Below are 22,421 nucleotides of genomic sequence, written 5' to 3' on the forward strand. Positions count from 1 at the left end.
TCCCCAGCAGTGTTACGCAGGCGGGGTGTGTCACTTCCAGCCTTGGCCGGCTCAGCGCGGTGGGGAGTATGGTTGAGGCGGTTTTGCCAGGCATCCTGGGATGAAATTGTAAGTGGAATATCCAGAAATGCTTCCCAACAGTGAGAGGCATAAAAGTGGTGGGAGCCACCATTTTTGGAGTCGTTGCAAACTGGAGTGGACAGCGGGCGAAAACCTTCTAGGGGGCAGGATCAGGCCTGGGATAAATACCTAGGGGGATAGGACAGGTCAAGAGAGGGCCTTTTCTAGCTCAAGGGTGGGGTTTTCAAATGCTCCTGACTCAGTTAGAGGCAGGTAACACCGTGACCACCCCCTCATGGCCAGCGGTTGCTCAGCAGGTGCCCTGCCTCAGTTTACCCTCTCCTGAGCTTCTTAAATAAACTCCACCAGTGCAGAGTCTTTAAAACGTTCCCTTCCTGGGTCTAATATCTTTATATATAATTCACAACAATATTCAGTGCGGGGGCTTCTCCCAGAAAGGGAGCCTCGTCTCCCCTCAGCCCGTCCCCAGCCTTCCCACCTGGAGTGTTTTGCCCCGGGATGCTCTCAGGAGAGGATCCCAGCCTTCCTGCTTTAACCTGGTTCTTCCCTGCTTTTGCCAAGCCACTCCCAGCCCTCCCTGGACTTGGGAAGTCCCCGACTCACCTGCGGCTTCACCCTGCCACAGCTTCTTCCCGTTCCTCTCTGGCTCTTCATAGAGCCCAGCAGCCCTCTATCAGGCCCTATCCAGAGGCTGTTAATGAGGCACAGATGGGCTGGGCCATTCCTTCTTACAAGGCTCAGTCCCCCTTGTGACACAGCACGAGTGCCACTGACTGTGAATAGGGCCTGTGCCCCGGAAGTCCCTGTGGCCGTACTGACCGTCGCAGCCTGCGATCAGCACGGTACCCGGGCGCTGCTCCCCACACGTCACACACCCCGGCCGTCTCTCTGTTGCCCCAGGTGTCTGCCGGAACCTCAAGTCCATTGTGGTGCAGGTGGGCATTGTGGACTACTTCAAGGAGCCGAACAGCCCCGAAGCCAGGAAGATGTTTGAGGAGATGGTGAACAAACTCCAGGTAAAGGGAGCCAGGCTGGTCCCTGGGCGGCTCTGAGCATGGACTCCTGTGCTCAGTCAAAGTCAATAGACTGAGGACACTGACAGAGGCCTCAGGGCTGCTCCGATTCCCAAGGCCCCCGCCCGGCAGTGGGAAGCACAGAATGGCCCCAACTCCCTGGGCACGTGGCCAGCAGAGAGCCCGTCTGACAGCTGTGCACCAGTTGGGGAGACTCTTGCACAGGGCGATACTCAGGGGGCATTTCCACCCCCTCTGCTCTGCCTTAGGAGCATACAGGGAAGCGACTATAACTGAGAGCCAGGCTGTTTACTTCCTGAGTGATTTCAGCGGCAGCGATCTAAGGCCTTATTAGCAACAAGGTTAAGAAATGTGTAATAGACGGGCCCCATTCTTCCCTCTGCACTTGCTTGTGGATCTGAGCATGCAGAACAGAGAAGTGAGTCACTCTGGGCCCGTTCTTGGCTTGGCTTATTGCAGGTAATGTTCTGCTGGGCCAGGCTTGTTCCCCGGGCTTTGTGCTTGCCCCGAGCTGAGATCCTGTGCAAGGGCTGGTGAGGAGGGCAAACCAGGATTTCCTTCCACCTTTCAGCCCCTGGCTGATCTTTGGGAAGACTGTTTGATTGCAGGGCAGGCCTTGAGGGTCGCTCCTGTGCAAGCCACCAGTGCTGGATAGGATCTTCCCCTGGTAGGATTTATTTGGAGGTGCAGGTGTTTCACCTTTCAGCTCTGGTACCGCAGGGGTCTAGTTGATCTGTGGAAATCAAGGGGAAATATTCATACCCCGCGGTGAAAGAGGTGGGCTCCCGCACTGGGTTCTCGGGGGAGTTTTCTCTTTGTCTTTCTCTCTCTAGGTTCTTTTTTCATTCTCTCTTTCTCCTTGGGGAGTCTGAATATTTACATTCTAGTGCTAATGAGCTACAGAGGCAAATACCAAAGAGTAACAATTCCAAACAAACGGTCACACTGAACATTCCACCGGGGAAGTCAACGGAGATGCTACAAATTGGGTCCAGTCCTTATCAGGTGCCACCCAGGGCCCGGAGCCCAATACAATGGAAGAGGTTGTGGGTAGGATGAGGTTCCTTCATGCTGCAGAGGGAAAATTGGGTCTAAGTTCATTCTCTTTCCATTGAAAATCCATGGGGCCAAATTCTGAGCTGGTGTCAGCTGCATTGGTGTGAGTGGAGTTACCCCTGCTCTGAATTTGGCCTGATATGCCCCTTTCTTTGTAGTGCTTTGAGAGCGACAGGTGAAGAGCACCATACAATTAATTCGCTCTGCATTAGTATTAGCCAAATGCATGCCTACGCTCTGCTGTCCATGCAGTTAACCCTCCCACCCTTCTCTTCCAGGCCCTGAGGAAAAGACCCGGCTTCTCAAAGATTTTACACATTAAGGTGGAAGGAGGCTGTTAGCCCTGCAGGGAACAACACGTGTCCTCCTCCGTCCACCTGAGCAACAGAGACAGTGAAACCAAACCCACCGTCCGCCCTTTGTTTGAAACCCGGAGCCACAGAAGAGCCAGCCAATGCACACAACTCGTGCAGGCCTTAGTGACTGGAAGGTTCCTCACTGGGGCAGGGTATGTAACATATCGCGGACGTGACGGTGCTACAAAGGTAGCTTCTCGGCCTGCCGGAGAGGGCCCAGCCACTCTCTTTCTGCCTGAGGAACTAGGCCGGACACCCTGTTGCCAAGGAGCTTTGCGTTGGGGACATTTCTTTCTTTGAACCCCGCTTTCGTTTAGCAGGAGCTGGGGATCTCAGTGACTCGGCACGTGACCCAACCAAGTACAGCTTCCTCCTCCTTGCCACCGGAGTGGATGAGTCTAAGACTGAGGTAAAGCCAGGCCCGAGCCGGCCATACGTTGATGGTCTCGCCGTCGGGATCGGTAAACAGCGCTGGGGAAGTCGGCGCTCCCCGCACGGCCTTTCTTGATGTGTGGCTCGACTGAATCCCGGCTCCCATTCGAGCTCCATTTTAAGGGGGCAGGGGCAGTGCCACCAGGTGAACCAAGGCCCAGCATTACTGTATATTTTACTCTCTTTTTTTAATTTACCCAATGTGGGTAAGTGCCTCCCTCAAGCCAGCAGCCGCGACAGCACAACCACTGCAGCCACAAAATACAAAGCTCCTCCTTCTCGTGACCCTTGGGGCGCTTTGGGAAGCTAGCTGGCGACACGGAGCTAACTCCTCCGCCTAGGACACCAATCCAGCCTCGTCTCCTCTTCACCCAGTGAGGAAGCCAAATTCCCTTCCTGCAAAGGCAATAAACCATTTCATCAGGGGAATCACGTGGCATCAGCTGTGCCGTCACAAGCACCACAAGCATTCCCTGGCTCGTCCCAGGGGAAGGCATCCATCTTCCACAAGGCAGCTCGTTCTGGGGTAGATTGCCTGCAGTTGGCACAGAGATGGACTAGTGCCTGGGAGAAGAGTCATCGTTTCTGTTCGGAATACAGACAGACGTCTGCCATGGCACGTCTCTCCACAACCAGCTTTAAATAGCTGAAATTCCGATCTCCAAAGATCTACAGTTCTGTAGGTAACAAAGCCCCCTGCCTTGATCAGTGATGGCAGCCCTTGATGTATTCGTTACACATGGGCACCAGTTTGTACCAAACCTGTTCTTTTTGCAAAAGTTGATCTTATTACTGGACAGGAGAACTCGCTCCTTCCAAAGGAAACAGCTTCTTGAGGGTCTATGTTTCTTTATACTCCACCTCCAGAGAGAAGCAGCCAACAGGTTTCCATGCCACAGGGTGATGCCTGTAGGAGCACTGCCGTCACCGGGGTGACGCAACAGCTCTGATCTTTAAAAAGCAACAACCCCCCCTCAACTGCAATCAATGCTTGAGCCGTGATCGAGAAGCTTGCTTCCTTGCCCCAGCGAGAGAGGGTGTGTTAGCCAGTGGTGAAAGCACCGTGCCGTGCCCACGGTGCTCTTCCCCTGTCCTGCCCTCCGGAGGCAGAGAAACTAGCTGACCTGGGTGGTGGAGGTGGCACTCGTCATCCACTCTGGGCTGCCAGTATCAAGAAGCCATCAGCCACCGAGCGTGGGACTCGCCTGAAGTTGGGTCTCTCTCAGGATGACGGGGGTGCAGTGGCAGTTCCAAACATCAGAGGCACCTTCCTCCTCCATCTGCCCTTTGTCAGGCGACCAATAGATGTGGCACCTTCTCTGGTTCCCCTTCATAGGAGCGAAGAGATGGTCGGAGGCCTTCTGAGCCAGCAGGACAAGCTGGCCCTCTTGCAGTGGGTGGGATCCAGGACGGCCTCCTACACACTGATGTGTCATGAGAGCACCAATCTCAGGCGTTCCCAAGTCTGAAGAAAATTGTGTGGGGAGGGAGGGAATCTAGGAGTTAATCCAAGACCAACCCAAGCCACCTCACCCCAGTAACTCCGACACAAACCCCCTGCACTTCAGGGCAGGCTTTCAAAATCCAAAACCAGATCTGGCTCTGAATTTTGCAAATAGGCTCTCCCTTCGTAACGGGCTGAACCAAACTCCCCAATCGAAGCGCCCATTAACTAAAGGTGTTTGAAATCCAGATCTTGTCATTAGGGGGCTCAAGCCCACTGCTGGATTTAACTTGTCTCCTCTGAAAGCAGGGTGAGTTAGTTAGGGTTTGCTTTTGTAACATGCAACTCTAGATCAGGGACACCCAAACTTCGCAAGCTGATGGTAGCTTTCCAGGAGTATGGGAGTTGCGCACAATGTGCATAAAATGGAGCCACAGAGGCAACAAGAGGAGATTACCAGTCCCAGCATGCAGTGCGCTATCCTGCCCCTTAGCCGCATCAAGTGGGCCCCATTGCATGCTGGGATTTGTAGTCACCTTGGACCTCTTGAAAAATAACAATTGGCCATATTGTTGAACTCTGTAGTTTTACTGCCTCTCCGCATGGGAAGGAATATGGGGAAATGAGCGAGGACTTTTAAGCAAATCCACAGGCAGGGCGGGGAAAAGATGCCACAACCAGCAAAAAGAGAGAAGCTACAATACAGGGGAAAGGAAAACAACGCAGCCTCCGAAAAGCCACATTTTGCTACCTTTTAACACAAGTCAGACTAGTGGCTACAAGCCCTGTAAACTGAGATGTCACCTTCTGACGTTGTGCAGAGACTATGGAATGACCTGAAAAGAAGCAAAGTAAGTATTTATTTCTGTAAACAAAACAAAAAAGACTTTAAAGGAAAATTATATACTCAGCATGTTTATACACTATGCTAAAAGACTATCGTATTTGAGAGTCACGTCTGAAGACTGAAGATTCTTGCTGCTAGCACAATTATTTTTCTGCCTCCAATACTATTCAAGCTGTTTCCAATAGCACATGGGAAGCCTGCCCATCTGAGATCGGGAGAGTTAGGTATGTTCTGTGGCAAATTTCTTTCCTGGTTTGGGTGGAGAGGGGGGAGCCGAAAATTCTTTGAAAATGTTATTTACTGGTTTTGAAAAGCCAGACTTTTTTTATAGTATTTTCTGCTTGTGGATCACAGTGCAGTGGCGTGTGGTTCATCCGTGTGACACACATCCCTTCCACCGCTCACTTGGCTTTTGTGAATCACGGCTGCGTAATGTGGTTTGAATTTGTTACTTTGCTGTGCCATCTTCCCCCACCTAGAAAACGAACAGGTCATGGGCTCGAGTCCTTCATCGGACTTGTGCCTTCGTGTTCTGTGGCAATCCTTTAATTAAAAAACCACATGTGCGCACGCACCCCCCCCCCCAAACGAGCCAGTCTTTTGGGCATAGAAAATGAAACATAAGCCACACCGTTTATACAACTTCTGATCAGCTACAGTAATATCTGCAGTGCTTTGAAGTCGAAAAGCATTATAGCCCGTAGCTAAGGACCATACTGATCATGTGCTGAGTTGCATGGTACAAATACTTCAAAGAGAGCTCACCTTTTTTTCTAACGGTTTGTGTAGTTGGCCTGAGGGACTCTCTGCTGCAGAGGCAGAGAGAGAGTCAGAGAATGGGATGTGGCAGGACGACTCTGCCATTCCATCGTTAGAGGGGGGGGCCTAGTTTGGAACCCCGAAGCTGAGTGCCCTAAACCTGCGAAGAGATCCCACCGCAGGTTGGATGGGAACTGCTGAACTGAATTTGCAAGAGCAGGGAAAACCAGAGAAATTCCCTTCAGCGCTGACGAGCTGTTCCTTGGCTCTGAACATCGAGGCCAAAAATAGGGTACCTAAGGTCTAGGCTACTAAATCCCTGATCTCACAAAGCCTTGCACGCAAACTTAGTTTTACTCACGGCTTTAGGCAGCTGTGTCAGTGGCCTGATACTCCGAGGGGAAGCAACGCCGGGTTTAAGCGTAGCCACTTCCTCGTCTGGGAAGGCATTTTTCTTCGCCTCTTTCTTTTTCCCATGGTTTACAGGATCCTTTGCTAACCACACCATGGCAAGCCCTTCGCCGTGCACTCTGCAGCTCTGAGAGCTTTGGATGGCTCCACCGTGGGGATCTTCACAAACAAATGGGTACTTTGGGAAATAAGCCGGCTCCCCCGCTGGGGTGTGGAAGAAATCCACTTCCCCCCTGCCCTAGGGTAGCATTGCACAAGCAAACGGGGTGTTTGGGGGAGGCCAAGGGCTGGGAAGTCCCCTCCTCCTCGGAAGTGTTAGGTGTAGGTTTATTAATGTCAGAAACAGGGTATTGGGCTAGGCAGAGCAGCGTTCTGTGCCGACCTGGCAATCTGTGTGTTTAATGGCATGCTAACGACATAGGGTGTGGTGAAGTCATGGGGTGTGCCTGGTCTTCATTGGCAGGGTTGGTAAAGTCAATGGTCACAGTCACTGATTAGTTTTTCCTCCATTTCAAATATCCTGTTGCTCACCCATCTGCTGGCTCCACAGCGAGACAGTAAAGGGGCTCCTCTCCTGTGCCTTTCCTTGGCAGTTGTGCCTCCCGGCACGTAGCCGGCATAATGACACGCCAGTGCGGCAGCTACCGTGCCCCCGCCATGCAGAAGTGATTTGGACTGTTGCATCCCGAGACATTGCTGGGTAATGTGGAACTGTCCTCTGTACGGTGCCATGGTAAGCAGCTGGTAAATCAGCTCTATGTGTTGGCTAGTTCTTGTCCCAGAAGCATAATTCCCCAGCAACTTGCATTTGGGTGTCTGAGCCCCAATCCTGCAGTCCTTCCTCAGGCCAAAGCCCCATTGGCTACAAGGGCTAAGGCCTGCTGGATTGTAAAGACGTGGGCACCGCATTGGGCCTGGCGCTGTAAATTCCCTTGTGGCTGAAGGGACTTTTCTGGGACAGTCCAGCTCTCGGGCCCGTTGCTCCACAGGATACATGTGTAGCGTGAAAAGGGCCAGGGAACCCTGGATTGTGTGCAGTGGAACTGTCCCTGTCCACCCCAGATCTTGTGGGCTGATGCAAACCGACTGAATTCACACCCCAGCTTCCCTGTGTAGACAAGCCCACAGGTGGGAGCAGAGGGGGCGGAGAGTGGTACATAGTTGCTGGATTGAGCAACAACGGGAGAGGTGTGTTGGGGGCTGTGACTCTCCGGACTGCCTCCGTGCGCTCAGGGTGAGACGCCCCACGAGGGAAGAGTAACTGGGCACTGCCCTCCCCACCTGCAGTGCACAGGGATCTAGTTATGGGATTGGGCTCCAGGCCAGCCAGACCCCTTTGTGTGAACGCTCTCAAGTCCCACTACTAGTTGTTTATGGTCAGTCAGGGCTTTTCGCCCACCGTCATTTCCCAGAGCAGCCATTGTACCAGGCCCCAGCTGCAAAATCCTCCCTTCCTGTGAGTGGGGGATGAGGGGGCGCTTTGCCCCCAGCCTGCCAGCTGGTGCCACAGACTCTGAGGAATGTGGGAAGCAGGGGGAACCTGCAAGGAACGTGGTTTTCAGTTCCTGCAGATGTGGTCGCCCCATCTCAAAAAAGATATATTGGAATTGGAAAAGGTAGAGAGAAGGGCAACAAAAATGATCAGGGGTATCGAACAGCTTCCATGTGAAGAGAGATTAATAAGACTGGGACTTTTCAGCTTAGAAAAGAGACAACTAAGGGGGGTGGGTATGATAAAGGGCTATCAAATCATGACTGGTGTGGAGAAAGTAAATAAGGAAGTGTTATTTACTCCTCAGAACACAAGAACTAGGGGTCACCCAGTGAAATTAATAGGCAGCAGGTTTAAAACAAACAAAAGGAAGTATTTCTTCACACAACGCACAGTCAACCTGTGGAACTCCTTGCCAGAGGATGTTGTGAAGGCCAAGACTATTACAGGGTTCAAAAAAGAACTAGATAAGTTCATGGAGGACAGGTCCATCAATGGCTATTAGCCAGGATGGGCAGGGATGGTGTCCCAACCTCTGTTTGCCAGAACCTGGAAATGGGCGACAGGGGATGGATCACTTGATTATTACCTGTTCTGCTCATTCAGTCTGGGTCACCAGGCATTGGCCACTGTTGGAAGACAGGAGACTGGGCTAGATGGACATTTGGTCTGACCCAGTATGGCCGTTCTTACAGTGGCACAGCTGCATCGGTACAGTCCTGCCACTAGAAGCTCGCTAATGTAGACATGGCCTAACTCTGTGGGTCTGAGTCCTAGCCAAGCCTGTGTAGCAAAGTGTTTGGACCGCCAGGTGGGTCAGAGTACATGGGTGTGTGTGTGTGTGTGTGTGTGTGTGTGTGTGTGTGTGTGTGTGTGTGTGTGTGTGTGTGTGTGTGTGTGTGTGTGTGTGTGTGTGTGTGTGTGTGTGTGTGTGTGTGTGTGTGTGTGCATCACAGACTGTGAAGTCTGGTCTCCCCCGTGAAATCTGGTCTTTTGTGTACTTTTACCCTGTACTATACAGATTTCACAGAGGAGAGCAGCGTTTCTCAAACTGGGGATCCTGACCCAAAAGGAAGTCGCCGGCGGGGGGTTGCAAGGTTGTTTTAGAGGGGTTGTGGTATTGCCACCCTTACTTCTGCACTGCCTTCAGATCTGGGTGGCCGGAGAGCGGTGGCTGCTGGCACCACCAGTGGCGCAATACCACCCAGGCCACCCTTACTTCTGCGCTGCTGCTGGCGGCGGCGCTGCCTTCAGAGCTGGACTCCAGGCCAGCAGCCGCCGCTCTCCGGCCGCCGAGTTCTGAGGGCTGCGCCGCCGCCAGCAGCAGCACAGAAGTAAGAGTGGCAATACCATGCCCCCCCTACGATAACTTTGCAAACCCCACCACCATGACTACTCCCTTTTGGGTCAGAACCCCAACAGTTCCAACACCAGGACATTTCAGATTTAAATAACCGGGTTCTCTCTCTCTCTCTCTCTCTCTCTCTCTCTCTCTCACACACACACACATTCTCTCTCTCTCTCTCCCCCTCTCACTTACTTTCTTTGTTGTTTCTTTTTTGGCAACCCAGCCCTAAAAAACGCCCCTGCAGAAAGCACCCTTTGAGACTGGGAAATACAGGGAACTGAGGAATAGGAACAATGAAGCAAGCAGGCCAATCCGCTAAAGGTCTGGGCAGGCAGACTTGTTTTATGCAGTACACAGACCCTTGTCAATTGCCCTAAACTGTAACAATAAAACTCAGATTTGCAGCTGCCTTCCTCTCTTCTCCCTGCCCCACAAACACTGCAAGGGATGGGGGATGGAAGGCAGCACCGGGAAGCCAGCAGGTTTCTCTCATTTCTGGATTCATGCTCCCTCCCCATGTACCCTGGAGGAGTATGTGTCTCTCACTGTTGCTGTTCTCTTATCCAAGCGATGGATGTTTATGGCCAGCTCAGACCTGAGTCACGAGATGACTTCAGTGCCTGAAAGACTCCAAATTAGGTGAATTTGATTGATTCAGAGGCCTGCAAATTTTCTATTTCTTTTATTCCCACCCTCGTTTCTCTTTAGCTCTTGGCAATTTCTCTCATAAATGTCGCGCTCATCTCTGAGTCCCTTGCTAATAACAGATTCTGAACAACTTCTGTTGCAAAATCTGACTCCTTTCCCCTTTGATCTCCTAGCCATCTCTTTGCCTTTCTGTTGTTTGCTGCTTCCCTGGGGCCAAATTTCAGAGCCTTTTTCCCCCAGATACACCCACTAAATAGAACAATGTCACAGGCAAAGCTATACATTAAATAAAAACATAGAATCATAGACTTTAAGGTCAGAAGGGATCATTATGATCATCTAGTCTGACCTGCACAACGCAGGCCACAGAATCTCACCCACCCACTCCTGTATCAAACCTGTGTCTGAGCCATTGAAGTACTCAAGTCATGGTTTAAAGACTTCAAGCTGCAGAGAATCTTCCAGCAAGTGACTTGTGCCCCACGCTGCAGAGGAAGGCGAAAAAACCCCGGGGCCTCTGCCAATCTGCCCTAGAGGAAAATTCCTTCCTGACCCCAAATATGAAGATCATCTAAACCCTGAGCATGTGGGCAAGACTCACCAGCCAGACACCCAGGAAAGAATTCTCTGTAGTAACTCAGATTGTTATCTGTTAATCTTTAAGGTGCCACCAGACTCCTCGTTGTTTTTGTGGATACAGACCAACACGGCTACCCCTCTGATGATTAAATAAAAACTGAGCAGTAAATCTCCAGCCACAGGAGGGCTGTTGTGGGGAAGGCAGAGGGAAACGGGTAGCTTTTGCTAACGGGTGCTATAGATGCGCTCTTTTCTCTGGAGGAAGCAGGCTGGATTTTCGGAGCAATGCTGAGACCCGGGATGTTCTCATGGAAACGTCTAGTTTTTGAGATCTCATCAGCAAGAAGATCAGCTATTGCATGTTGTCAGATCTGCTGTGAGTTTAGAGCAACAGTCAGGTTTCCGCCTTCGTTAAGAGGATAAGCTGGTCAGTTCCTTCCGGGGCAGTTCATGAGAGGTGGTAAGACGGGAGAGAAGGTAAATCTCTTCTCAGATCCCTGCTGCAAGTGAGGAGGCCACAGAAACTGAGCATCCCAGTGAGCGCAGGTGTGTTCAGAGTCTGGCTGCCATGGGAACGGACGGCTCTGGGAGTCGGGAGCCCGCCAGTGCCTAATGAGGTGTAAGTGGTGCGAGGGACCCTGTTGGTTGCTTGTGTGTGGAGCTGGGCCTGACCAAAATGCCAGATGCAAACACACCCGAACTCTGGCGCGGGCCAACACAAGCACCCACGTCTAGCCTGAGCTAGGACCCGCGCTCCAAACCGCCTGCACTTTTGAGGAGTTACTATCTGAGCTCAATGGGCGGCTTGGGCCCAGCTCTGTGTCTGTTTCATATTTCTCATGGAAAGGATTGGCCATTCAGCTGCTCTCCATGCAGTCTGGTCTATTCCAGAATGGAGCGGGTGCTTGAGTGAGCATCTGAACTCAGCCCTATCATTCCTCCCCTCCTGGGCTCTGCACCCCTCCTCCTGCCTTGGGGGGATGTCCCCAGGAGATCTGCACAATAGGCTGAGGCAGGTGGCTCGCTCATACGGGCTCAGCGCCTGGCTGCAGAGAGACCAGTCAGCACCCCACGGATCACGCCGAAACGTGTAGCTGCTTTGTCAGAGATTTTTGTCTCCTATTTTGATCTGGGCCTGTTTATAGAGCTCAACAGCTGGGAGGCCGAGTCCTGCTAATGCCGCAAGCAAACCCGCCAGGACATTCTCCTAAGAGGGAGTGACCTTTTCTTCAGCAAGACGCACGCTGTCTGCTAACCCTTGTGTCTCTAAGCTGTGCAGTGCGGGGATCCAGGAAGGGTTCCAGCTACAGGTAGCGAAGGGGGGTTGGGATTTGCTCAAAGAGGCAATGCGGCCCCATGGGCACGGAGGACCAGGAATCCCAGGGCAGTGGTTCTAGTTCTCTGCTCTGCTGTGGACTTTGGACAAGTCACGGACCTGTTCTGAGCTTCAGTTTCATCATCAAGGCGGATCCCAAAGGACGGTCATCTCTGTGCAGATCCAAGCATCACCTGGACTGATCTCTGGCTAGGTCCTCACGGTGGTCTGGGTGGATATTCAGTCTGTGTCCATCACTGGCAATCGTATCGTGCCATTGAAGCTTTTGGGGTCCTCCACGTGGCCACCAGTCAGGTAGCAACATTCCTTGGCATGCACATTTCGTAATTCATTGGTCTTCCCTCCTAATAGTATGTCTGTACCAAGGAAGCCTCTGAACCCGACCCAGTGCTGATGGAGGCAGTTGCTGGGTTGCTGATCTTGTCAATTTGACATGGAGCAGCTGATGAGAATTGCCAATCTGCCAATCTTCAGCTTTCCTCAGTGCCCATATTTCACTGCCATACAAGAAACTGTGCCTCAGTTTCCCCATTCGTAAATGGGATAATGACGCTTTGAGATCTATGGATGAAAAGTGCTATATAGCTGCAAATTATCGTTGCAATGATTAGGTTACAACTTTGAGCTATCCCCTATCTTAACTGCCAGAAACCCTCCCCATCCTCTGCCATAGCGCTCCCTCAAAACTCTCTCCCGCCCAGCCAACCAGTTCTGCAAAGGGGTTAAACAGCTTCTTGAATTTCCCAATTCTGCTGCCAGTAGCTAGCCCTGTGTCTTCTGTTTTGTGTAGCGTTCTGTAACATCAAACTCAGGCACTGCTTTGTATTGCTCAAACGCCGGCGTCAGACCGGCAGTGCTCCCTAATTGTGTTAGACTATAGAAAAGCAATCAGATTTTTTTTCCTTGATGAGTAAATGAGTTTGGGAAATAATCTTCAATTGCACAGACGTCTTAATGTACAAGAGCCTGCAAATAGGGGGGGCGGGAATGAAAGCGAAAAGCACATCATATGCTAAAGGGCTCTTCAGTCTAGCCAAGAAAGGCATAACACGAACCGTGGCTGGAAATAAAACCAGACAAATCAAATTAGCAGCAAGGCACATGTTCTGAACAGTGAGGGGCTCAGGAACTGGGGGGCTGGAGAACATGACTTAGGAGGAGAGGCTGATGGAACTGGGATTGTTTAGTCTGCAGAAGGGAAGAATGAGGGGGAATTTGATAGCAGCCTTCAGCTACCTGAAGAGGGGTTCCAAAGAGGATGGATCTAGACTGTTCTCAGTGGTGGCAGATAACAGAACAAGGAGCAATGGTCTCAAGTTGCAGTGGGGGAGGTCTAGGATATTAGGAAACACTATTTCACTAGGAGGGTGGTGAAGCACTGGAATGGGTTCCCTAGGGAGGTGGTGGAATCTCCTTCCTGAGAGGTTTTTAAGGTCAGGCTTGACAAAGCCCTGGCTGGGATGATTTAGTTGGGGTTGGTCCTGCTTTGAGCAGGGGGTTGGACTAGATACCTCCTGAGGTCCCTTCCAACCCTGATACTCTGTGATTCTATGAGGGGGATCAGCCATTGGAACAGACTGCCAAGGAAAGCAGTGGAGTCTCCAGCTCTTGAGGTCTTCAAATCAAGCCTGGATGGCTTTTTGGAAGAGAGGTGCTGAGCCCAATAACTTGTGCCTGGCTAAAACGGGTAACTGGGTGGAATCCTGTGGTCTGTGTTATACAGGAGGCCAGACCAGATGAGCTAATGGCTCCATCTGGCCTTAAACTCTATTCCCACCCCAGCCACTGAACTGGAGATCAGCTTGATCAGTTACTCTATGCACTTCCAAGCCACTGTTGTGGAGAAGTGCCGGGCAGGTGTGTTCATTGGATGGCGGTCAGAGGTTGCAGGCCAGAAGCTAATGGGCGAGGTGTTGCTCTGTTGGGATCCTGTCTTCTGGCGATGCATTACGGCATTGTCTGTTCAATCATCTATGCACTTTTGGCCAATCAGATTCCTCCTTTTGTCCAGCATGTCTAAGAAGAAGGAAATAAAGCTGTAACCGGATAGGCTACATTGTCCATGCAAAGATTTAATCACATGCTGAATTCTGCTGCTCGCTGTCCCCCAGGGTCGACAAAGGAGGCATGTTGGATGGAAATGCAGCATCAAGGGGCGCAGTTAAGGTTAAAAACTTGATACTTAACCCATTCCCTGCCCGTGTTACTGACACCCCCTTCCCCTGCGACAGTGCAGTCGTACAAACCTCATGGGCTTGTCACTGTCTGTTTGCCTTTTGCATGTCATTCAGTTTGAACAATGAAGCAGGCTCGGTCTGTTTCACTTTGCATTTATAGTGCGCATAACAGAGTCAGCCGCCTCCAGAGCACCCCCAATGTCTTACGGTCGTGCTACTGGCAGCCTGCCTCAGTTTCCCCACTGCTCAAATAAAATTTCACCTTTTTGTTGTCCGAAATACCAACACCAAATAGAAAAAATCCCCAAACAAAGTCCAGCCACGAGTCCACACAAAACAAAGGTTTCTTTCCCTCCTTCCAAGGGCCTTTTCTGGCTTTGGCCAGCCACACTCAGGCCCTACCTGGCGGAGTCTCAGTCCTAGCCGCCAGGACTCACTGCTAGAGCCTGCTCACTAGTCATCTCCCCCCTTCTGCAGCTTTTGGCTGCCCTTCGTATGGGGGGAATCCTCCATCGTGGTGTTAGCGCAGCACAGGGTAGACAGGCTTGGCTGGCCCACGCCCTCCAGCTCTTAGGGGCAAGCCCCCTGTTGCAGTCAGGCTCATATCCTGCACTCCTGCACTATCCCCTCCTGTTGGGTCTGGGCTGCCACTCCAGCAGGGGAGGATTTAAAGGGACATATAAATGGTGTGAGCCTCGCTCTCTCCTCCGCAGACCCCCATGGACTCTGCAGTGTGTCCCTGCTTGCCCCCTGCTTGAGTTGTGTGGCAGCCCATAAACAATAATGCGAGAGAAACTTCAGCCTAACGTTCTCCGGCGGGTTTCCCTGCTGGGCCACCGCATCCTAGTTTCCTTGTTCCTGTTCCCTGCTGCTGTCGTTTTATTGATGATTTGTATTAACGTAGTGCCTACACGACCCAGGACCCCACTGCGGTAGGCACGGGACAAACCCTCGGGGGAGGAAAGACCATCCCTGCCCACAGAACCATTGCCCACTCTAGGTTGATGTTACGGAGCAGAGTCAGCAGAAGTTCAGCAGCCGTATGCGGTGTTCTAATACCTGCTGATAGGGTGAGTCAGCCGCGGAAACCAACCAGCCGCTTCCAGGGCCCCAGATCAGGTTGATTTGAGTCCAGACTTTCCCATCCATAGCCATGGTTGTGTGATATTGATTATTTTTATAAATGCCGCTGAAAACAGGCTTTTGTTGGGCTTTGAGCATCCCTGCCCCTCTTCCACTGCATTGGCAGCCCAAAGCTGGCAGCGCTGGGCCAGGGGCTGAGGGAACCAGGGAGTGGAACTGATTGAAACAGACCCATCTGGTTTTCACCTGAGCAAACAAACAGGGCAAAAGGTAAAAAGCAAATGTACCTGAAAGCGTTCTCGCTTGTAACGATCGTGGCTGGCGTCAGTAATAGAGGCAAGAACTTGTTTTTAATAGATTATTTTAATGCTACTAATGTCCCAATTTAACTAGGTAAAAAAAATCATAAAATGGTTTATTGGTGTCAGATTTGATCAAAAGTTTAATAAAAACCATTTTTTATCTTAAACTTCTAACCTGCCTGCCCATGAAATTGGGAGAGCCTGAGCCCTAGTCCTGGAACAAGGTGCTTGGTGCTGTACAGACAGCAAAAAGATGGCCTCTGTCCCAAAGAACTTGTAGCTGTATTTCCTTGTTTTTCTCAATGTCATGCAGGTGTTCGCCATTCACTTGAAGAACTGGGTGTGTGTGTGTGGGGGGGTGTATTTTGTTTATTATTCAGTGCTAAGGCTAAGATTTTGTCACCGATATTTTTAGTAAAAGGTCATGGGCAAAAATTCACGGAAGCCGTGACCTGTCCATTACTTTTACTAAAAATATCGTGACAAAATGGGGATCTGCGGGTCCCCACACCGCCTGAAGCAGGGAAGATGTGCAGGGGCTAGGAGTCACCTGCAGCAGCAGCTCGGAGCTGTGGGTACCCTGCTACCTGCAGCTCCAGGGATGCCCCTGCTGTCCATGGGGGAGCTGTGGGGTGCTCCTGCAGCTCCAGGGGCCCTGGGAGCTGTGAGAGTTGCCTGCGGCAATTGGGAGCTGCAGGGTACTCTGCCACCTGTGGCAGCTTGGAGATCCGGGGAATGCCAGAGTCAGCGGGGGCACCCCGCAGCTCCCGACCATCACGGGCTGAAGTCACAGAGGTCTCTGGAAGTCACGGATTCCGTCACTTCTGCGATCTCCATGACTAAATCGTAGCTTTATTCATTCCTTGTAGGTTCCCTCCTATCCCTTTGCAGGGCATTTTAGAGATGAGCATAATCAGCCTGAACCATCAGCCAAAACCCAGACTGATTCTGAGGTTCAAAACAAATGTGCAGTTGGTTTCTTTGGGCTGAAGCAGATAAGTTATTTGTGGCCAGGAATCTAGGGCCTGATGCAGCTGCCATTGAAGACAATGGTAAGACTCTCCTTGACCTCAGTGTTGAAGAATCAAGCCCCTGCTGACGGATCATCTCGCAGGAACGTCGGGCTGGTTTCCAAGCTGGAGGGGAGGCTCTGGTGAAAGCTGTGTGGTGGGTTTGATTTGCAGTTGATTGTGGGGCCTTTTCTAGCGTCACAGCTCCTGAAGTTAGTGCTTGAGCAAATTGACAAGGTGGCCAGGTCCTCATGAATGCATCTACTTGCAGACGGTTTCCACCCAAAACTGTAACCCAGGCTCCCAGAGCATCAGAACCCCTCTCATTCACTGAGTCGTGGGCAGTCTTGCCTAATGGTTGGCGCAAGAGACTGGCCCACTGATTAGAGCTGAACTCAGCCAGGGCGAGACCTGAGGCTGAGCCAGGCGTCAGAAGCCAAAGGATAAGCTAGAGTCCCAGTCAGGAGGGGTAGTCAAGGACGGGTTGGAGGCAAGAGTCTGAATCCAGGACAGGACTGGGGCGGGAGCAGGCTCTGCTGTTGTTGCTGGGCTTATAAACCAGGCCTGTGAATTGCCCAGCCGTGAAGTTAGCAGGGAAGCAGGCCAGTGGCTGGATCTAGCCGGCCGGACCCTGGATAGCCCCAGCCCTTGAGCCATCAAAAAAGAAATCTGGGTGAGCCCTTCAGTTAACCTGGCTGAATTCTAGACTTGTGACAAAACCCAAAGCAGGCAAGTGCCCTCTGCTTTGGAGGTTTCCTGAGCAGCTTTTCCCCCAGTGCTGGCCCAGCCGTGCGTTGGCCAAGCATCTACACTTTGGTTCCCTTATTGGAACTGCCTTGGACGATGCTGGGATCATCTAACCGGGCAGGGCACTAGCTGGTCACCTCTCAATACAGCACTCTTCTTCCCTCAGTGGGTCCCGGGCAGCCACGTGTCTTGTGTGGGTTGGTACGCACCAGGCAACCCTCTAGAAAGGGAATTCCCAGAGGGTTACCTAGAGAGGGGGAGGGGAGGGGGAGCAGCTTTAAAGAGAGTGGGACAAATTCTGTTCCAGTTTAAACGGCGTGAAGTCGTGGGGGTGGGTTGCGTGGAGTGTTAGAAAGGGGCAGGCTTCTGACCCCATCTGGTGTTCTGCTCAGCTTGTGAGTAAAGATTCCTGGGCCAAATGCAGAACCATGCAAGGGGGTAGGATGGGGCCCAGGCTTGCTGCTGCTGCTGCTGCTGTACAATCATGTGTAACCTTGGGTGGAAATGCGGAGGGAGAGTCTTCTGAAATAAAGCCAACTCCGTGTGCTCAGAGGGAGTAAGGAGGGGCCCTGGCCATGGGAGTGGGCAGCGTGGTTTCGGCCGCGGTGCGGGCAGGTGTTGACACAGCTGCCTGCCCCTCTGGGAACTGGAGAATGGGTCAGAGAAACTCAAAGCCCACTTGAAAACAATAGGTCAGAACCTTCTGATCCAGAAACCATTGGCAGTATGGGGGGTGGTGGAGCCAAGTCCAGCTGGGCAAGTACAGAGGAGAGGATGGTGTAGCCATGTCCACACAGGCTGGCATTTCTTTCAGCAAACAGTTCTCCCAGCCCTATGTAGAAGCCATGCTCCCATCCAGGAAAGGGAGGTGCCCTGCTGGGCACTGGCTTTGAGATAATCAGAAGGCACGCGCCCGCCAAACTATACATAGTGTAATCAGTTCTCTAAAGCACTTAATTCTTTACAGTGCTTCTGTGGGAAAAAAAAATACCGATCATTGTAAATGATTTAAAACACAGCTTGTGTGTCCATGTGCCCCCAAACTGTAGAAGTTCAACTTTGAAGCTATTTTTTTAACTATATAAATATATGTATATTTTCGTCATTAGCGGAGATGTGCCAGTGTTCGGAAAACCAAATGTCCCTTCCTCGTGTCCTGAAACTGATCCCAAAAAAACTAAAGAAAGAAAGCACATGGTTTGGGGAGGAGGGGAAGAGGGGAATGAAATGAACTGGCAGTCAGCTGGTTAAGAGATGAATGGCAGGCGGGTCTCCCACTGTGGTCGGGGGAGACTTCCCTTTGATGCTCTGCAGAATGCTTCAGGGTCTAAACCAGCCTCTGAGTAATGGGGGTCAGGAAGAAACTGCCCTAGGACAGGTCACCCCACGCTGGCTTATAGCAGAGTCTCTGAAGCATCTGGTGCTGGTCATGTTGGAGACAGGGCAAGATGAACCTTGGGTCTGATCCAGTCTGGGAATGCCTGCGTTCCTGTCAAAGCTTTTGGAGAACCAACAGAGCACGGAGTACAGGGTTAGGTCCGCAGGAGGATCTGTGTTATGGAGTATTCTCCAGCAGGTGAAAGTTTGAGACCCACCGGGCTAGAGGGCAGGCTTGCAAAGGGGGTGAGAAGGGAATGCCACCTACAGCTGCAAGCCTGGGTGAAGTGGAAAAGGTGAAAGGTGGGGAGAGAACTGAGAACATCTCATCTTTCTGTTAGCCCGGCCGTTGTCTCAGCATGGCCGGCGACCTTCGTTTTTAGCACTTTGGTCTGTACTGTCACCTGTAGATGCACTTTGATGTTGTTGCTTTTAAACTTTGCCGAATGTAAACAATGTGTCTTCAAGAATGACAATGTGTGTAAAAGAGCTATTTTATCATTCAGTGTTGAATAAAGATTCTGCAAATGGAGCTCTCGTTTTCTTTTCCTGCCAGCAATCTCCCCGCTAGACCATTAACAGACTTCCATTGATGAGCCAGTGAGGCAGCTTACTGTGTGGCTACTTGACAGGGCACCTTTCGGCCCTCAAAGAGCTTTACAAATGCTACACACTGCAAAGAGAGCTTTCCCTGCCACGGGAGTGCGGCCACCTCTAGGGTGGAGCGCAAAAGCCACTGTGTGATGGCCACCATCTTGGCTAACGCAGCAGGGATTGAATGGGGGCCCTCCAGAGTTAAAACCATGAGTGGCTACAGCTTGGATTAACCTGCCAAGAAGCTGCAGCTGGGGGCTGTCACAGACTCATCTCCGCTGTAGCTCAGGTCCCGAGCTGACCCTGGAACACCCTCAGCACTGGGTCCCAGCTGTTTAGGGCAGGCAGTGGAAAAGGAAGGCATAGGGGGTGGATTTTCGGCAGGCAAAATGTAATTACCCAAAGAGGACTTTGACGAGGACACCTGGCTCCCAGCCAGCAGCCTAACATGTCTCTGTGTTAAGCAGCCCTGGGCCAATAGCTCTGAGTCCAGCAGCCTGCTTGTTACACCACAGCCTCTCTCTGGGCTCCACCAGCCTTGATGACTACTAGCCAGGGGACCCCAACACACACCCCAGTCCTGAATCTCCCCCAAGCCATCTGCCCTGAACCGCCCAGCCTTCTCCTGGCCTAGGCACAGGAGTAATAAGGTCCCTTTCTCCTCTGAGGAGAGCTTTTTAAGGCAAAGAGGCGAGATTTGCTGTCCATTCCGTGTCACAGATAAAGGCAGAAATGGTTACAACCAAATACACGTGACAAATGTAGTGACTACAGCCTTGGTTCATGGTATGACTCTTACAGCACGGCCGTTCAGCAAGATGGCTACCCCCCCGGTCAGACTCTCTCACAAAGGCCAAAGTGGTCGGTTCCTTTGTTGTCATAGGTGAAGGGTAATTTGGGGTTCTTTGCCCCTCTCTTATCTAGTCCAGGGAACTTTTGAAATGTGTCCGTCTTAGGGTGACCATATGGCCCGGTTTGGCCAGGACAGTCCCTTTTTTAGGTCCACTCCAGGCCGTCCTGACTTTTTTGACAAAACTGGGCATTCGTCCCATTTGCTCTTGCCAGCCAATGATCAGTTGGCAAGAGAAAACGGCGCAAATGCCCAGTTTTGTCAAAAAAGTGGGGTGGGCCCCTGATTGGGGCGGGGGGGGGGGCAATGCCAGCCCGGCACTGGAGGAAGGGCTAGGGAGAGTTGCTTGGGCCGACCGGCCTTCCCCGCATGCAGGGGTGAGTGAGGGGCCTTGGGTGACCCCCACGTGCAGGCATTTGGCGGGGGGCTCGGACCACCAGCCCTGTGGGCAGGGGGCAAAGGGTGGTCATGGGTGGGCAGTGCAGGGGGGGGGTGTCTCTGAGGAACAGCCCCATGCATGGGGGAGAAGGCGAACCTCAAACAGCCCATTCATAGGGGGCAAAGGGACCACGGGGGGGGCAGGGTGGCTCAGACCAGCCCCGCACGCAGGTGGGAAGGGGGTTGTGGGTGGGAGGAGGGGCTCGGGCCGACCCCAGGTGCCAGTTGCGAGGGGGACCGCAGGCTGGCCCCAAGCAGGCAGGAGGGCTCAGGTGGTCCCATGCGTGGGTGGGCAGTGAAAGGGCTTGGGTGGTCCCACCCATGGGGGGAGGGGACTGATGCCAGCCCCGGTGGGAGGGGGACCTGAGACCGGTCCCGTGCCGGTGAGAGGCAGGGAGGACTTCGGCCTCCCTGAAGGGGGTGGGAGGGCCTGGGAGTGTCCCATTTTCTCTTTGGGAAAATATGGTCACCATAGTCCTTCTGCAAGTCCAGTGCCCCCACTGTGGGGGAAGAGGCCATGGAAAGATGATGGAAAAGCTCCCATGCTGGGTTCTTCCCCCCACTGGTGCTGTCTACAATGCCCCATGAGCTGGCCCTGCAGCCTCTGATGTGTCAGTGACTGGCCATGGCCTGGTGAGTGCCAGCTGCTGTGATTACCTTGCCGTTGTCTGGTTACCTACACCCCAGATTTGCCTGATGCAAACACGTTTTAGGCCCATAACTTCTTCCCATTTGTACAGCCCTTTGGGCATTTACCGTACACACATCCTGCAAGACTATTTCTGCTCCGTGTGTTACTGGTTTCCCACAGATACAGATTATGACATAGGTGGCTTGGGGCATGCTGAATTGGTCAGGCCAGCTGATATTCACTCCTCGTTACCAGTGAGCCCCTTGCCTCTGGCATGGGGGTACTCTTACGGTCACATCCCCCTCTCCTTCCCCAAAGTACACAAGACTGCCCCAAAGTACACATCCCCCTCTCCTTCCCCTTTCACACCCGTACACAAGACTGCCCGAGAGTTCCAAGCAGTCCCAGATCACAGCATTAATATGGGAGGCTTGGCCTGGCTTTGGGGACCTGCCGCACATCAGGTGTCTGACTGGCGATCGAGGGTGGCCTCAAATGCATGGGCCGCTGTGAAGTAAGTGACCGTGGCTCCTGCTGCTTTTGGGCCTGGCAAATCAGCCTACCTGGCTTTAAGTAGCATTAAGAGCCTTAAAATGGTGGCAGTGAGGAGAGGGCCTGGCTGGCCCTGGGGAGGAAGGTGGGCCTTGCAGTTAAGACGCAGGACTGTGGTGATGTGTGCCGGTCTTGCTACCTCTACAGCCAGGGTGATCTTGGCCAGTCACTGCAGCGTGCACCCTCAAAGGTATTTAGGCACCTACTGCCCATTGCAATCAAGAGGTGTTCGGCACCTAAATACCTTTGAGGATCTGGGCCTTCACTCCTCTGTGGGTCACGTCTGCACCTGCAGATTGCGGGGGTGTTGGGACTCACCTCTCAGGATCACTCAGCAGAGCTTGCAGAGCCGCGGATGGAAGACGCTTGTAGAAGAGAACAGAATTGTTACACCACAAAAGGCAAACGAGCCATGAAACGAGGCCACGGGATTCGAGGCGGGGAGCTGGCGAGCAGAATGAGCCGAGTAAGCAACGGAGTGTTGGCCAGCGGCAAGAGATGCGAGCTGAGCTCAAGTTGCCCTCACCACTACGTGTCACTGAGAATTATGATAAAGACGTGAGGGCTGGATGTAGGTCAGCAGTCGCATATGCATAAAGCATGGTTTCCAAGAGCAACCAGGACCCGGACCCAAGAAAATTCCAAAGCCTTGAAGCCACACGGCCTTGAATCGTCCAACCCCAAGAAGGACAACGTAGAATAAGAAACCTGGTTAAACAACAAAACATGACACATGGGGGAGGTGGGCTAGATTATATGGATCGTTTGAAATGACCAGTAACAAGCAAGTGCCAAGATGCTAGGGGTGGAAAAAACAACATGCTGGAGGGAGCTGGG

General features: G+C 52.3%; 1 protein-coding gene across 1 annotated transcript in view; it reads left to right on the plus strand.

Annotated features, from left to right (window-relative positions):
• The window catches only part of FBXO41 (F-box protein 41), a 31,029-nt gene extending 28,459 nt beyond the window's left edge, over positions 1–2,570 (plus strand). Inside the window, exons 11-12 of the mRNA XM_039541631.1 lie at positions 982–1,097; positions 2,450–2,570. Coding sequence (XP_039397565.1) covers positions 982–1,097; positions 2,450–2,512 — 179 coding nt within the window. The 3' untranslated portion in view covers positions 2,513–2,570. The remainder of the gene's footprint in view (positions 1–981; positions 1,098–2,449) is intronic.
• Positions 2,571–22,421: the final 19,851 nt, after the last annotated feature.

The sequence above is a fragment of the Mauremys reevesii genome, linkage group 5, assembly GCF_016161935.1.
Source record: "Mauremys reevesii isolate NIE-2019 linkage group 5, ASM1616193v1, whole genome shotgun sequence".
Classification (NCBI taxonomy): Eukaryota; Metazoa; Chordata; order Testudines; family Geoemydidae; genus Mauremys; species Mauremys reevesii.